At 44.1% G+C, this 15,615-nt stretch overlaps 1 protein-coding gene across 1 annotated transcript in view; it reads right to left on the reverse strand.

The window, feature by feature from the left end:
* Positions 1 to 623: 623 nt before the first annotated feature.
* The window catches only part of LOC124043733 (phosphatase and actin regulator 4B-like), a 50,471-nt gene continuing 35,479 nt past the window's right edge, over positions 624 to 15,615 (reverse strand). The window contains 12 exon segments of the mRNA XM_046362638.1: positions 624 to 2,175; positions 2,364 to 2,440; positions 2,613 to 2,750; positions 3,089 to 3,150; positions 3,592 to 3,647; positions 3,800 to 4,025; positions 6,111 to 6,379; positions 6,828 to 7,170; positions 9,989 to 10,345; positions 12,592 to 13,107; positions 13,994 to 14,074; positions 14,420 to 14,581. Coding sequence (XP_046218594.1) covers positions 2,160 to 2,175; positions 2,364 to 2,440; positions 2,613 to 2,750; positions 3,089 to 3,150; positions 3,592 to 3,647; positions 3,800 to 4,025; positions 6,111 to 6,379; positions 6,828 to 7,170; positions 9,989 to 10,345; positions 12,592 to 13,107; positions 13,994 to 14,074; positions 14,420 to 14,581 — 2,303 coding nt within the window. The 3' untranslated portion in view covers positions 624 to 2,159.

Genomic DNA, 15,615 nt, shown 5'->3' on the forward strand with positions numbered 1-15,615 from the left:
CATTCAATTGGAGACACATTTTCATGTGAATATTCTAAAATACACAACAAAAACATGAACATTTTCCCAGAAAGTATTTGATCTTTTTTCATATTAACTAGTCTAGATCCACTTGTAGGTTCTTGTGATTCAGCTATATGCCTGAATCCTAGATGAATGAGAGATGCACCATCTTGAATGATGAAGTCCCATCTTTCCCATTAATTTGGAATTACAGGATTTAGCTGGATCGTCACAATTGACGACAGGAGGTGGGATGTGGACTCAATCTAAATTAGGCAATTCATTCTGGAGTGAACCATCACTTTACAGTACAGCACACACATATTTATTCACAAGTGAGCTATTAATGCCGCATTCAAGTGCTAGTCGGAAGTAGGAAACTCAAAGATGTTAAGACTTGCTAATTGTTTGAACGCGGCACGTGTAACTGCAAAGAGTTATCAAGTCTTACTTTTCTTAGTTTCCTAGTTCCGACTAGCATGTGAACGCGGCATAAGTCCAACAACAAGAAAAAAAAGAGTGATTAAGGTTTTTAATTATAGTTGACTATTTAGTCAGTTACTAAAATTCTACATTTCATTTAAAAAAAATGAGTAAAACTGAACAGGTACACTTAAAAATTCCCATTGTTGTAGTGTTTAATTATATAGTAATATTTTGTGCTTAGAAAAATAGCAACATATAATACTTTACTATATTTAACATTTATTTTCAAATAATAAGGAAGAAAAAGATACACAACAGTAACCTAAATGCATCTGTACAGCAAAGGACCCTGTAATCTACTGACCAGAAGACGCATGATACATTTCTCCAGATAAAAAAGCATTTTCCTGACGAAATTATTCCCCCGTCAACCGTAAAATGCACTAAATAGTTTTTTCATGTTTGATTAATCAAATCCTGATCTACACTAACTGCACTTTGATACATTCTCTAAAGATGTGTAACATTTTAACTTTTATTTCATTTAAGATGCCATCATGATCTTAGCATTTTTAAACAGCTATTATTTGCAGCATTGCATGGTTTGACCTGTTAGAGAAGTACAAAAAAATTAAAATAAAAAAGAATTATGTATTGATTCAATAATTGCACTGTGTTGGCTCATGCAGCGAATTGTAGAAATCTGCTACATGAAAAACCAGCATTCTACTGTCAGCATGGGGATCAGTGTCTGGCAAAAAAAGAACGAAACAAATAAAAATAATAGCACACCAACTACCTCCTCATTGTGTTCTTTCCTATGACTAGTATCAGCTCAAATGCTCACCCCAACGTTACAGCCAAATACAAATACAGGCAGGGCAGGCTAGCGGTTAAGAACGTTGGGCCAGTAACAAAAAGTTAGCTGGTGCGAATCCCCAAGCCTACTAGGCGGGGAAAAAAAATCTGCTGATGTGCCCTCAAGCAAGGCACGTAACCCTAATTGCTCTTGTAAGTCGCTCTGGATAAGAGCGTCTGCTAAGTAACTAAAATGTAAAAATGAACACTACAAAACAGGTTCAAATAAAAGCAGCAATTTATGTTGTGATCAAAATATGATGCATTACAGTTGTCATTATTAGAACTCTCCAAAGTTTCAGTCTAACAAATCACAGAAATCTATACACAATTATCCCAGAGCTTTTCCAGTCTTGGGGAACGGCAAATTCCACAGTCGCCTTCTTCCTCATCCTCTTTCTGCAGCTTCCTCTCTAACATGTATTATCACTGTGTTTATTATTGCAGCTGTCATTATTAGGACCATTATTACTGCAATGTTATTACATTTACATCTCTGCAACATGGGTTAACTGTGCCATACAGAGTAAAAGCAGAAAAAAGGCAAAAGGTCGTTGTCAGTGGAACCAAGTCCCTGAGGGATAACACACATTGGCAGTGGCTCCCAGTCAGTCCTCTCGGTCAGCCCCTCTGCCAGCTCTCCACTTTGTTGGCACTTGGTTCCCCCTAATGTCCGGGAGAAATACTGCATCTGGTCCTCAGTCCCCCTGTTTTCAGTTCAGTCAATTCCAGGGCCTTCCTTGATGATCTGTACCTTACATTCAGCAACATAAAAAGGCAGTCTGTTTAGGGAGCACCAAGACCCTACGACTCCTCTCCAGAGACTCCGCCAGCCACTGGTTAAGAAAGTGCTTTCCAGTATGGGGTGGATACTAAGGCCGGTGGAACCTAAAGAAAGGGACATCAATGATAATTTGATCAATCACAACAACTCAACATATCAAAAAGGTATTTTCCATGGCTGTAAGAGCTGCCAATTAAAGGGACCGAAACAAATGTCTTAGTATGTTAATTCAAGATCTATATTATGGAATGGTGTATATAACTTCCATGTTGTCCATAAGCTGAGGAAGTACCTTGTATAGATCCTACTGTCTTCATGAACCTCCATTTCAGAGCTCTTAAAGTCATTGAGCTCCTTCCGAATGGCAGCCTGGACAGAGGGGAAATGAATATAGTGAATACTTACATAAGGCAGCATCTAAATACTAAAGTAGAGACAGAAATATATACTTCCTTTACTAGGCAATAAGATATACTGGTGTCAATAAATAAGTGCATTACAAGCCGTGATTTAGGGAGCTATGAGTGACAGCTGATTGTACCTTGTCGGCGGGTGTTAGCTTGGTCCAGGGCTTGTCCGCTCGCCGATCGTAATCATTGGCTGTGGTGACCTCCACATACTCGTGGAAGCGCAAGATCTTTCTGGCCTGAAGCTCAGCAACCGTGGGCCTCTGACTCAGCTAGAGGAGTTGTATAAAGAGTTTAAAGGGATACCTTCAGGATTTTGTCAATGACGAATTGTATCTACTTCCCCAGAGTCAGATTAATTTACGTTCAGTATGAAGGAAGTTAGAGGTAGTTTTGCGAGCCAAAATGGTATCCACAATTTCATCTGAATCTGGGGAAGTAGATAAAGGGCCTCATTGCCAGTCTCCCTTGAATAAGACTACCTTCCATCTTCTCTCAGCTCGTTTTATAAAAATTCACTCTAGTTAATCCTCTATATGTAAATGTTCTGTTAAATGAGAGAACTATCTTATTACAGGTAACAGTGGTGTGTGCGTGTCACTGGTCTTACCTTCCTGGTGAGCCTACGTTTGATCTCTCGGACCTCTGCCTGCCTGTCTACCTGGTTCTTGGCTGGAAAGGAGAGCGAGTCAAACCAATGAATAGAACCCTGTACAGACATTCACCAAATTGTGCAATTGTTGTCTATTCACAAAGATTGGATTTTCCAATGGGACTTAACAAAGGTACTAGGTACAAATCAAAAGTACACCGACATCATTTTTTTCTTCTAATCCACGATGATAAGAAGTGGCCTCATGCTCTTGAAATGTGGCCTCATTTATATAAATAACAAGAATCCTTACTGAGAGAGAAATACCAGTGGGGATTGATCAGTGATTAGGTGAAAATCTAGGCCCCATTCTAATTCCATAAAAGTGCATTATTCAAGGAAGGGAGGAAGGAAGTTCTCTGATTAGACATGATCAGACAGGTGAAGGCAAGGGCTTCACGCCTCCACCACTAAGCTTTCACCTGTTGAAAAAATTGTGATGGGGAGTTGGAAAGACTTACGTTGAAGGATGTTTCTCTGCTCCAGCTCCTCTGCACTGGGTCTCTGGCTGAGACGCCTAGAGGATAGAAGTTAGAATATCAGTATCACATCAACCTTGTGTTAGATTTGGTGTGTGTATATGTGGAGAGAGAAAAGGGAGAAAGAGAGAGAAAGAGAGAGAAGAGCGAGAAGAAAATGATAGTGAGACTGTGTGGCTTTATCTATTACCTTGTGAGTGCAGAGCCTATTTGTGTGCGTATGGCCTCCCATTGCTCCCTGCTCTGCCACGTCAGCCCTGTTGACCCTTGGTGTGTGTGTCCTGGTGTGTGTCCCGGAGTGCATCGTTCGGTGTGACCGCTGGACTTGTCCTCTCGAGCATGTTTCTCTGGCGCGTGTCGGTTACTCAGTTTCAAAGCTAAAGTGTCTTTCCTTCTGACCCTGCTGGCCAAAGCACCTGAACAAGAACCACAGAGAGATGGAGTCAGGTATACAAAGATATACAGTACCAGTCATTAGTTTGGGCACACATACCCATTCAAGTGTTTTTATTTGGACTATTTTATACATTGTAGAATGTAGTGAAGACATCAAAACTATGAAATAACACATCTGGAATCATGTAGTAACCAAAAAAAGTGTTAAACAAAACCAAATATATTTGAATGTTTGAGATTCTTCAAAGTAGCCACCCTTTGCCATATTGGTAGCTTTGAAAACTCTTGGCATTCTCTCAACCAGCTTCACCTGGAATGCTTTTCCAACAGTCTTGAAGGAGTTCCCACATATGCTGAGCACTTGTTGGCTGCTTTTCCTTCAGTCTGCGATCCAACTCATCCCAATTGGGTTGAGGTCAGGTGATTGTGGAGGCCAGGTCATCTGATGCAGCACTCCATCACTCTCCTTGGTCAAATAGCCCTTACACAGCCTGAACATGTGTTGGGTCATTGTCCTGTTGAAAAACAAATTATAGGCCCACTAAGCGCAAACCTGATGGGATGGCGTATTGCTGCAAAATCCTGTGGTAGCCATGCTGGTTAAGTGTGCCTTGAATTCAAAATAAATCACGGACAGTGTCACCAGCGAAGCATCTGCTTCACGGTGGGAACCACACATGCGGAGATCATCCGTTCACCTACTCTGCATCTCACAAAGACACAGCAGTTGGAACCAAAAATCTAAAATTCAATTCAGATTAATTTTTTTTTGTCACATACACATGGTTAGCAGATGTTAATGCGAGTGTAGCGAAATGCTTGTGCTTCTAGTTCCGACAATGCAGTAATAACCAACGAGTAATCTAACCTAACATTTCCATAACTAATACCTTATACACACAAGTGTAAAGGGATAAAGAATATGTACATACAGATATATGAATGAGTGATGGTACAGAACGGTATAGGCAAGATGCAGTAGATGGTATAGAGTACAGTATATACATATGAGATGAGCAATGTAGGGTATATAAACATAAAGTGGCATAGTTTAAAGTGGCTAGTGATACATGTATTACATAAAGATGGCAAGATGCAGTAGATGAAAAAGAGTACAGTATATACATATTAGATGAGTAATGTAGGGTATGTAAACAATATATTAAGTGGCATTGTTTAAAGTGGCTAGCGATTTTCTTTTTTACATCAATTTCCATTATTAAAGTGGCTGGATTTGAGTCAGTATGTTGGCAGCAGCCACTCAATGTTAGAAGTGGCTGTTTAACAGTCTGATGGCCTTGAGATAGAAGCTGTTTTTCCAGTCTCTCGGTCCCTGCTCTGATGTACCTGTACTGACCTCGCCTTCTGGATGATAGCGGGGTGAACAGGCAGTGGCTCGGGTGTTTGTTGTCCTTGTTGATTTTATGGCCTTCCTGTGACATCGGGTGGTGTAGGTGTCCTGGACGGCAAGTAGTTTGCCCCCGGTGATGCATTGCGCAGACCTCACTACCCTCTGGAGAGCCTTACGGTTGTGGGCGGACCAGTTGCCGTACCAGGCGGTGATACAGCCCGACAGGATGCTCTCAATTGTGCATCTGTAGAAGTTTGTGAGTGCTCTTGGTGACAAGCCAAATTTCTTCAGCCTCCTGGAGGTGACTACCTCATGAAGCTGGCTGAGAGAATGCCAAGAGTGTGCAAAGCTGTCATGAAGGCAAAGGGTGGCTACTATAAAGAATCTAAAATCTAAAATATATTTTTTTGTTTACTACATGATTCCATATGTGTTATTTCATAGTTTTGATGACTTCACTATTATTCTACAATGTAGAAAGAAAGGTGTGTCCAAACTTTTGACTGGTACTGTATAGGTATCATGTGTGGCTCAAATGGTAAGAGTGCAGTGCTAACAATGACAAATGAGGGGTAAATTCCCGCAGGGATCAATAGTCACATACAAAAAGTGTATGCGCTCACTCTACTGTAATTCCCGTCTAAAATGTGTCTGATAGGTGGCATATATACTTTTACAGTCTTTTAAAGATGCTGCTATATCTGAGTATAAATGTTTATTCATAAAGCAATTCAAGTGAGACAGAGATACATACTGGGTGGAGGCTCATCCTCCTCATCCTCGTCTGAATCTTCATCTTTATAGAGCACTGGCCCGTCCGAGTCACTGTCGTCCCTTTGCAAGTCCTGCTGTTCTTCCTCCTCCTCCTCCTCACTGCTGTTGGGTCCCTCAGGGATGACATTGATGCTGGGCTCTCCCACCATGCACCTCCTGCTCCGTGGCTCCATCTCTGGCTGGGGGAGCTCCCCATCATACTCCTCCTCTTCATCATCCTCCTCCTCCTCCGAGTAGTCATCCTCAGCCCTGATAGCGTAAGAAATGGAGCGATGGAGACCAGATGAGTTTTCAACAGAATAGGAAAAGCCGTCAGTCACATATCATTATTGATGATAATAAATCTGATAATAAATCATTGGCATCACAGAAAGATTGTGTGGCTAGATCCTTTCATAAGTCCTAGACAAGGTCTTGCCAACTTTACATCTATTGTTTCAGGTGTGATTTTTACTCAAGTCTAGAACATGGAGGAAATACCACAGTGACATATAGGACCACAGTGACATATAGGACTCACAGTTTCAGAGGCTGGATGCTGACGGCTAGGGGCCGGCTGCGATCCCCCTGGTACTCAGGCGGTGTCTCGAAGAGCAGGGAGTGAGCTGAGCGCTGGGAGCCGTCGGGATGTGGCTGGGCCGGGCCGGGGCTGGACAGGGCCCTCTGGATCATGATGTGCAGGGGGACGGGGGCCGGCCGCTGGGGGGCTCACTGGTGGGGCTGGGGGTCAAAGAGCAAGGGCTGGGGGATGGGATGTTGGTAGGAGTGCTGGTGGTGGAGGTAGTGTGCTTGCAGATGCTGGCGGGGGAGAAGGGGGATGTGGTTGGGTAAGGGCGGGGATGGGGGAGGCATCTGGAAGCCTGCTGAGTGGTTATGATGGTCCTCAGGAGAAAGCAGGGAAGGGGAGGGGGTGGAGACAGACTGGGTGGACGCAGACGGGTCCTCCGGGTTGCGCTTTGTGACAGGGGTGGTCCTCTTGGGGGGCATCGGTGGGGAGGGCTTATTTGGCACCAGTCTGGTACCGGCCTGGGTGAGGTTGCCTGTGTGATGGAGAAACAGTTTATTGAATGTGTCACACACTGATAAACACACGTTCACTTACACCTATATCTGGGCTTTCAACTGTGGATCAAGTGAGTGCACAAGCTTGTTAACGTCTCCATTTACATGTAAGATCAAGCCCAAGTAACATGACTGAGTCCACATGAATGCATAGGTCCACAAACCCAGGTCACATGACTGGGTCCACATGAGTGCATCCGACAGGGTCTTACATTACAGATGGGTGCATGTGGCAATCAAGGTTACAGTGAGGGTTTGAATAAGTACATATGCACTAGAACACACACAGACCATATACAAATCGAATTGGCCAGTATGCATCCATCGCTTCTTAGCATCTCTGAACTGAGAATTATGAAAAACTCTGTTCAACCAAGCTGGAATAGACATTTTGCGATTGCATGCAAACCTTTAAATACGTAAAGCTCGATGCAGTTGCTGGTGAATGTGTAAACATAAAATAGCTTTAAAATACAAAGCCATGGAGACATACTGCATTGGAGTACAATAGATCACAGCAGCAGACTGATTGAGCGCCAGACATGAAGCATACTAAAACTGGATTTTAACATCTGCTTTAAACAGAGTCAAGCCCCTTCTCTCCTCTCTCGCTCCAGAGCAGATGTGTGGATTAGCCTTTATGGGGCAGCCTGGTCTGCGCTGGGCTGCCACAGCTAGCCATCACGGGAGACACTCAGTTACTCCCCCATTCACATGCCAGAGGTCGTAGTACACATATGGTGGTCAGACGCCCACGTACACCCACTTACACGCACACCTCACTCAACCTTGTTACACGCATGCAGCCTAACATGGCATGAGCAGAAGAGAGCACTCAATCCAGGCCGTTATAGGTTAGTCTATCAGTTGCATCCAGGTAGCGTTTGGCATGAGGCTTTTCAAGTCAGGATAATGAAATATGATGACGCAAGTAACCAGAAGGTTGACGTTAACAGGGGTGTGGCATACAGCCACACATAAAATGCAGGCTTGGGAAGACGTTAGAGAGACAAGGTGGGCACCGTTGCTGCGGCAATGCCAGTGAAGAGGGGCATTGGTGGGCATCCTTTGTTTTACCTGACCGCAGGCCTCTGCCATCCCGCCGGCACAGGTAGACAGGGAGGGACAGGTAGACATCATAGTCGCCCTCGCGTTTCCAGCAGGACCAGTAGAGGGGCAGTTGGGAGTCATTCTGGTTCTCACCCCCCTGTAGAGCGGAGGCTGGCAGGGGATGAGAGGCACGACACACAGGCCTTCAGCTCTCATATAGGCTGGCTGAATATATACACTGTGTATAGTCTGACCAGACGTCCCTGATTACCAGGGACAGCCCCCAATTTTAGTGGCCTGTCCCCGGCTAGAGCTGCCCACCACAAAATTATCCCCGATTATCCCTCAGAAAACAAGATGCAACCGTTGATAATGAGGTTTATATTTCAATAATCAAAACACTGTATCTAGTCAGATTTGCATGTACAAATTGTCTATCCCTGTACCAAACTTGGTTTGACCATTTATGAGAACGTTTGATCATTGATACAAACATGTAACCACTGCATGAACAACCATGTCCACCAGGCTGCTAAACAAGTGATTTATATATTTTTGCACAGCTAGCCCCATATAAAAAAAAATCATGATTTTCATTTCCAATATCTGGTCACCTTAACTTTAACTACACATAAACCAGGGTGGTGTTCATTTGGGCAGACCATAGCACAACATTTTAAATACAGTCCAGGAAGTCCTTCCTGGTTTCAGTCAGTTTAAAAAAAATAACGTGTGGTGTCTAATGAACACGACCAAGGTGGATATGCTTACACTTAACGCACTACCAGCACCCAGAACAAGAGGGTTTGCGTAATTAGAGTACGTGTCTGAGGGGAGAGCTAAGTGTCTGAGTGGCTTGCCTGGGCTGTGAGAGGGGAATCAATGGGGAAAGCAGTGATTGCATATTCAGTATCATGTCATGTCCCCATCATGTCCCCATTGTTCAGAGTATTCTATGCCACCTCTTTTAACAAATCCGACATGGTTTAATACATCAGAATTGTTTACATAATGTGAGAGCTGAAATGTCTACATACATTCTAGAACGTACATATGAAATAGCTTGAAAGACTGTAGATGGCAAATAGGTGACACGAGTGCATGGCAAATGACTTCCAAGCCTATCAGCTCCAGGATTAACCAACCAACCTACATGTAAAACTAGAGGGAATATATACAAAAAATTTATTTAAACAGTCCTAAGGTAATAGGCGTATCAGATCTCAAAGAGAACAGTGAATAAAGGCGGGCTCCCCTGACAAGAAACGCCCCTGGTAAAAACAATAATAATATTGCCTCCGTATGGAGCTGAGCAGCAGCAGAGCCACCAGAGTCAGTGGTGTCCTGGGAGAGATACAATGCCAGGGAAAATCTGCTCTGCTGCTGCTGTCTAAAATAGTTCAGTCTTATTACGTTATCGTCTAGGGAACAGCTGCTGGAGCCGCAGGGATAACATCATTATAAAGATGAGTGGCAAAGCGTGTGTATGAGATAGAATGTGTACATACATGTCCCTTGTAGTAACGCCTATGCATGTAACGTGAGTCTTCTGCAGACATGTATGCATGTGACACTTAACTACATGTTACGTGAGGAAGCTCCAATGAGTGAATGTGTGTGTGTGTATTGACGCAAGCTGCACCTGGTCTCCTCTGGCGTCTCATAAGCTAATTCTGCCATCCCGTGATTAAACAGGCAGCTGCGGTCCCTACTACTACAATCACCACAACTAGTACTACTACTCACCCAACATGGCAGCATTAACGCCCCTGTTGACGGGCTTGGGCAGGGGGAGGGGAGGCTGCTTGGTCGCCTGGGGGGTGGAGGATGGAGCGAAGGACACTACTGCTGAAGATTGGGGGTTGGCGCCTGCAGAGGAGACAGTTTGGGCAGGCATTGCAACTGCAGAGGAAGAAGAGGAGGAAGAGTACGTGGTTGCAGGGTGGTTGGATGGGGTGTGGGATGAGGGTGACCCTTCGCTGCCGGGCTCGGGGGTGGAGCTCATCGGCCACTTGGGGGGCATAACGGACTGTTTGGGGGGCAGAGACTCTCGGAGAGTGTCCCGCAGCAAATCTGGGTCAGGAACAAAATGGCTCTCCGATTCTGCAAAACACACAGCACACAAAACACGTTACATAACGTACATGTGTTAAAGAGCACTATACATTTAATAACTAAATCATCATCATGAGAGACACATGAGCGCATTTGTGTCAAAGACCACACACACAAAAACTCACTACACACTGCTAGCCCTTTTGGGTGCGTTTGGCTCTTTCAAAAATGGAAAAGATACTATCTCATTCCTAAAAAAACTAATGTTTCAGTCTTGAGTTGAAGCACTGAGCCAATTTGTGCCATTCACTCAGTCACTCCAGTGTGTGTGTGTGTGTCAAAACACTTGTATGAGATTATCTACACAGCTGATCCCCTGATAATGACAAACAGTGCTGTAATTACAGTACTAAACCCCCATTCCCCTAGCCCTCCACCCTGCTTCTTATCCCACGCCATTCCTCAAAGCTGAAGTTTATTTATAGACAAGTCCTTATCACATGTTGATGTCACAGAGAAAATAGGAAATAGTGCCTTCAGAAAGTATTCACACTCCTTTACTTTTTTCAAAGTTTGTTGTGTTACAAAGTGGGATTAAAATGTGCCCTTTTTTGACAATGATCTACGCAAAATACGCTAATGTCAAAGTGGAAGAAAAATTCTAACATGTTTTTTTAATGGAAAATAAAACCATAATATATCTTCATTCGATAAGTATTCAACCCCTAAGTCAATACATGAATCACCTTTGGCAGCAATTACAGCTCTGAGTCTCTGGATGGTACAATATTTACCCATTATTATTTAAAAAATGATTCAAGCTCTGTCAAGTTGATCATTGCTAGACAGCAATTTCCAAGTCTTGCCACAGAGCCAATTTAAGTCAAAACTGAAACTAGGCCACTAAGGCACATTCAAGGTCGTCTTAGTAAGCAAGCCCAGTGTATATTTTGCCTTGTGTTTTAGGTAATTGTCCTGTTGGTAAGGTGAATGTGTCTCCGAGTTTCTGTTGGAAAGCAGACTAAACAAAGTTTTTCCTCTTAGACTTTGCCTGTGCTTAGCTCTATTCCATTTCCTTTCATCCTAAAAAAAAAAACCTCTAGTCTTTGCCGATGACAAGCATACTCATAACATGATGCAGCCACCATGCTTGAAAATATGAAGAATGGTACTCCGTGGTGTGTTGGATTACAGGTTTCCTGAACAGGCTTCCTTCTTTTGCATTCTGTCATTTATGTTAGTATTGTGGAGTAACTACAATGTTGTTGAGCCATCCTCAGTTATCTCCTATCACAGCCATTAAAATCTAAACTAACAGTTTCCTTCCTCTCTGGCAACTGAGTTAGGAAGGGTGCCTTTGTAGTGACTTATTTTGGCTTGCCATTACAAAAGGGTTGAACATTTATTGACGCAAGACTTTTCAGCTTTTCATTTTTCTAGAAACACATTTCTACTTTGACATTATGGGGTATTGTGTGTAAATCAGTGACACAAAATATACATTGTATCCATTTAAAATTCATGCTATAACAACAAACGGGAAAAAAGTGAAGGGTGTGAATACTTTCTGAAGGCACTGTAGGTCAGAGAAAACCGAGGGAGAGGTAAAAGTGGAGAAAAGGAGAGGAAGAGAGAAAGCGAGAAGATTAAGATATAAATCAGGGAGAGTACAAGATCTAAAAGAAACAAGACACTGCAGACCCTTTAGCTCAGTGTGTAATAGCTGGAATTGTATCAATTAGCTTTAGCTCTTCAGCAGGGTTACGGTTGAGCTGACAGGCATTAGCTTTTAAGGACAGGAATGGTTAAAACGATAATGCCGCATTAATTACGAAAGGAGGAGAGGATGAGCTAGTCCCTCTATTCACTTCGGCTCCCGAATAAGACGCATAGCTGGAGCAGGACTCTGGGGAGCAAAGAGGCTCCGAGACTCCTGTCTATATCTGGGGCCAAACCAGAGAACTGAAGAGGAGGAAGATTGACTGGAGAGAGGGCAGTCAGAAAACCAGGCTCCAGGTAGAAGTTGCCCTTATGCAAAGATCTAGGATCAGCTGATCGTTTTCAAATCTTCCATTAGGGGGAAAACACAAACCTTAGATCAGTGTCTAAGGACAGCTTCACCCTACTCCACAGAATAAGGCTGCGTGTGTGTCAAATCAAATTTGATTGGTCCCATACACATATGTAGCGAAATACTTGTGTTCCTAGTTCCAACAGTGCAGTAATATCTAACAAGTCACAACAATACACACATATCTAAAAGGTACAATAATGTGTTGGTGTTAATAGCTCACCTCTACGGGCCCTTCCCTCCTCTGCGGACGCGTGCCGGGGGAGGGTAGGTTTCCATGCGGTCTCAGCAGGGCGACTCCTCCTACCGTCCTCTGATGGCGCCTTCTGCAGGCTCGGCCGCTTGTCTCCGTCAGAAGGGTGGAGTCTGCCCCCGCGTCTACCCTCCTCCTGTCCCATCCCCTGCACCTGGACCATCGCCTGGCTCTGCCAGGCCATGTTAGACTTCCATTCCCCCTCCCCCTGGGACCCTTCACCTCCTCGCCGGCCCTCCTCCTGCTGTCCGGAGCCTCTGGGGCCACCCTGGCGGTCTACGGCCGGGGGGAATCGGACCCTGCGGTCCTCTATCTGGGGCAGCCAGGCTGGGTTAATCTTAAAGTCTGAGGGGTTCATCCCAAGGTCTGAGGGGGGTCTTGTCTGGTTTTCCTGCCCTCTGCCCCCTCCACCACCACCACCACCCATGGGCAGGGTGTGGCCATTCTTCACGTAGGACTGTTTGGGGCTGTGAGGATCGTCCCCTTCTGTCACAAAAATGGACACAAGCAGTGAGACTTTCCATACAGAGTCACTCACACATATGAAGATCTATAAACTAGCACTACTTTGAGTCACTAACCAAGTGTGAGGGAGGGGTTAGTCAGAAATCTAACAAAGCCATTTTCTCTACTCAAATCGTTCTGCATATTTGAGTATAAATGGTCAAACTTAATTGGCTTGTTGAAATAGGGCACATGGACTTTTGGATTGGTTCCCTCTGTGCATCTGGACATGATTTCACAGGCCCCTTCAGAATGAGAGGTTTTAGAAAGGTGTCCTAACTGCCAACCCCTTTGGACCAGAGCTCTGGCCATGGAGTGAAATATGTTTAATAAACGGGCCTCTGCAACACTGACGCCGGCAAAGCGAGTAAGAGCACAGAACACACTGACTTTAAAAGCTATTCCGCTTCAGGGCGCAATTCGTTCCACTTTCCCCAGCTCAAGAAAAACAACATGTAATTTTCTTCCCAAAATATATAGTTATACTGTTGAAAAGGAGCATGAGAGTGAATTTGACTTTCTTCAACTGCCATGGAGTGTGCTGAACTTGAAGCTGTTACTTATCGACTATGCGGTCTGTGTAGGTGTGATAGCCCTGGACTTTTGTCTGATAAAGATAAAGCCATTTCCAATTTGCTCCCTCCTCCTTGGCTGCCATAACCCTTAAATGTTTATAGATCTGAAGGGTCTGGATAGGTATATGCAGGGTAGTGGTGGAGCGTCCACCATGTTGCTTACACTTTACAGATATAGAAACATTGAAAATGTGAGGTGCAAGAGAAAGGAGTAGGGAGCCAACTGGAACTGGCTGATTGAGTCATGTGAGGATCAGGTGAGTGAGTGACATCACCAGTGGCAGCACTCTTACCATTCTCTGACAGCTCCTTCAGCACTCCCTGTTCTATAAGCTCCTGCCTTGGTCGCCTCATCGACATCTTTCTCTCCAGAACTGCCGTCAACACACAGAATTTAAGCCAGTGCATTAAGGCTTTGAGTTTTTTTCTTCAGATTTCTTCCAGATAGCATATAAAACCGAAGATGATATTTCAAATTTTAGTGTGTCATTTCACGTTCCAGAAGTCAAAGATGTAAGTTTACAGATCTTCAGATAAAAATGATATTATTCTAACCACTATAACAATTGTTTTGTTTAAGCAGACTGAACTGGACACACTGGAAAAGGCCATGGCATGTACATATCACCAGGAGACAGGAAAACATACTGAAAGGCGTTTGATAAAGATTGAATGCAACACGTAAAAACTAACAAACACAATGAAGCTGGAACACAAACCTTCTGAAGTTCCCGTAAACTTCTCGCTGCTTTTCTTCTTCCTCCACTTCCATGGTTTGAAGATCTTGCCAAGGGTAGAGAACTTGCCCTTGCCCTTGCATGGGAGAGGGGTGATGTCCCCATCTCCCTCCGTCGTGTTGTGCAGGTGGTCAACTTCATCAACTGGAGCAATGGAGTCAGAGAGAAAATAATGGAGAGTCAAGAAACATTGTTGAAATATGACAACCATAACTGGGCATCTACAACATAACAGCAGCACAGAGAGCAGAGGTAACCAGAGCCCTGACATTTTCACAGTAGCCTAGCTGAGCTCTAACTTAGGTGAGCAAAACCTTGCGCACCAGCTGCTGTTTAGCCTGGCCCATGCACTCCGAGTAAAGTGTAGTATTAGCATTAATAGCATTATCCTATAGCCTAACTGAGCTAGACTAACACCCATACGCACTCAGAGTGAAGTGCAGAAGAACATTAGCCTAGCTATGCTAGACTGACACCCATATGCACCATGAGTAAAGAACATGGGAGGGCCAGGCTCATTAGGAAGATTATTATCTTTAGCTCAGAGCTCTGGGACTATGTGTGCTTTGGCGGGGTGATGGTGAATGCTTATGTACTCCTCCACACATTCACAACCAAGTCACCAACAGCTTTGGGAAGGGAGAGTCCCTCTTGCACTGGCCTCCGTCCATAGCTTCCCACAGTCTCACAGTCCTCCCTAATGGGAAAATATTGTTATCAGCCTTTCAACACCAACAGGCTATGTGGAAGCACACACACACATTTTTCACTAACAAATACACCTTTAAAAATAATTTGGGAGGTAGGACTCACTCTTTGGCCTGAGTGAGTCTCTTTCCAAGACACGCACAGACATCCAGCTGCCATGGTAACAGCTCAGGTGACTGACAGGCGTGCTGAGCTTCACAAGGCCTTTCACAGAACATCTCTGTGAGCCAGGTTCCTCTAAGGATGAGGTTTTAATTCAGCAGACATAATATTTACTGTGTAGAAGGGCTGGGGCAAAACAACCAACCAGTCCCACAAAAACAGGATGTCCTGGCAATAACACTACTACAGCGATTCAGTTCACACATCAACGCACGCTTAAAAAACCCACTATTTTCCAGCTGCTGATGGGCAGAGGTAATAATATTATACAATTACCTTCCTTCAAAAGACCAGAAGTGGAGGTATAG

This window comes from Oncorhynchus gorbuscha, linkage group LG09 (assembly GCF_021184085.1).
Source record: "Oncorhynchus gorbuscha isolate QuinsamMale2020 ecotype Even-year linkage group LG09, OgorEven_v1.0, whole genome shotgun sequence".
In the NCBI taxonomy this organism is placed as follows: domain Eukaryota; kingdom Metazoa; phylum Chordata; class Actinopteri; order Salmoniformes; family Salmonidae; genus Oncorhynchus; species Oncorhynchus gorbuscha.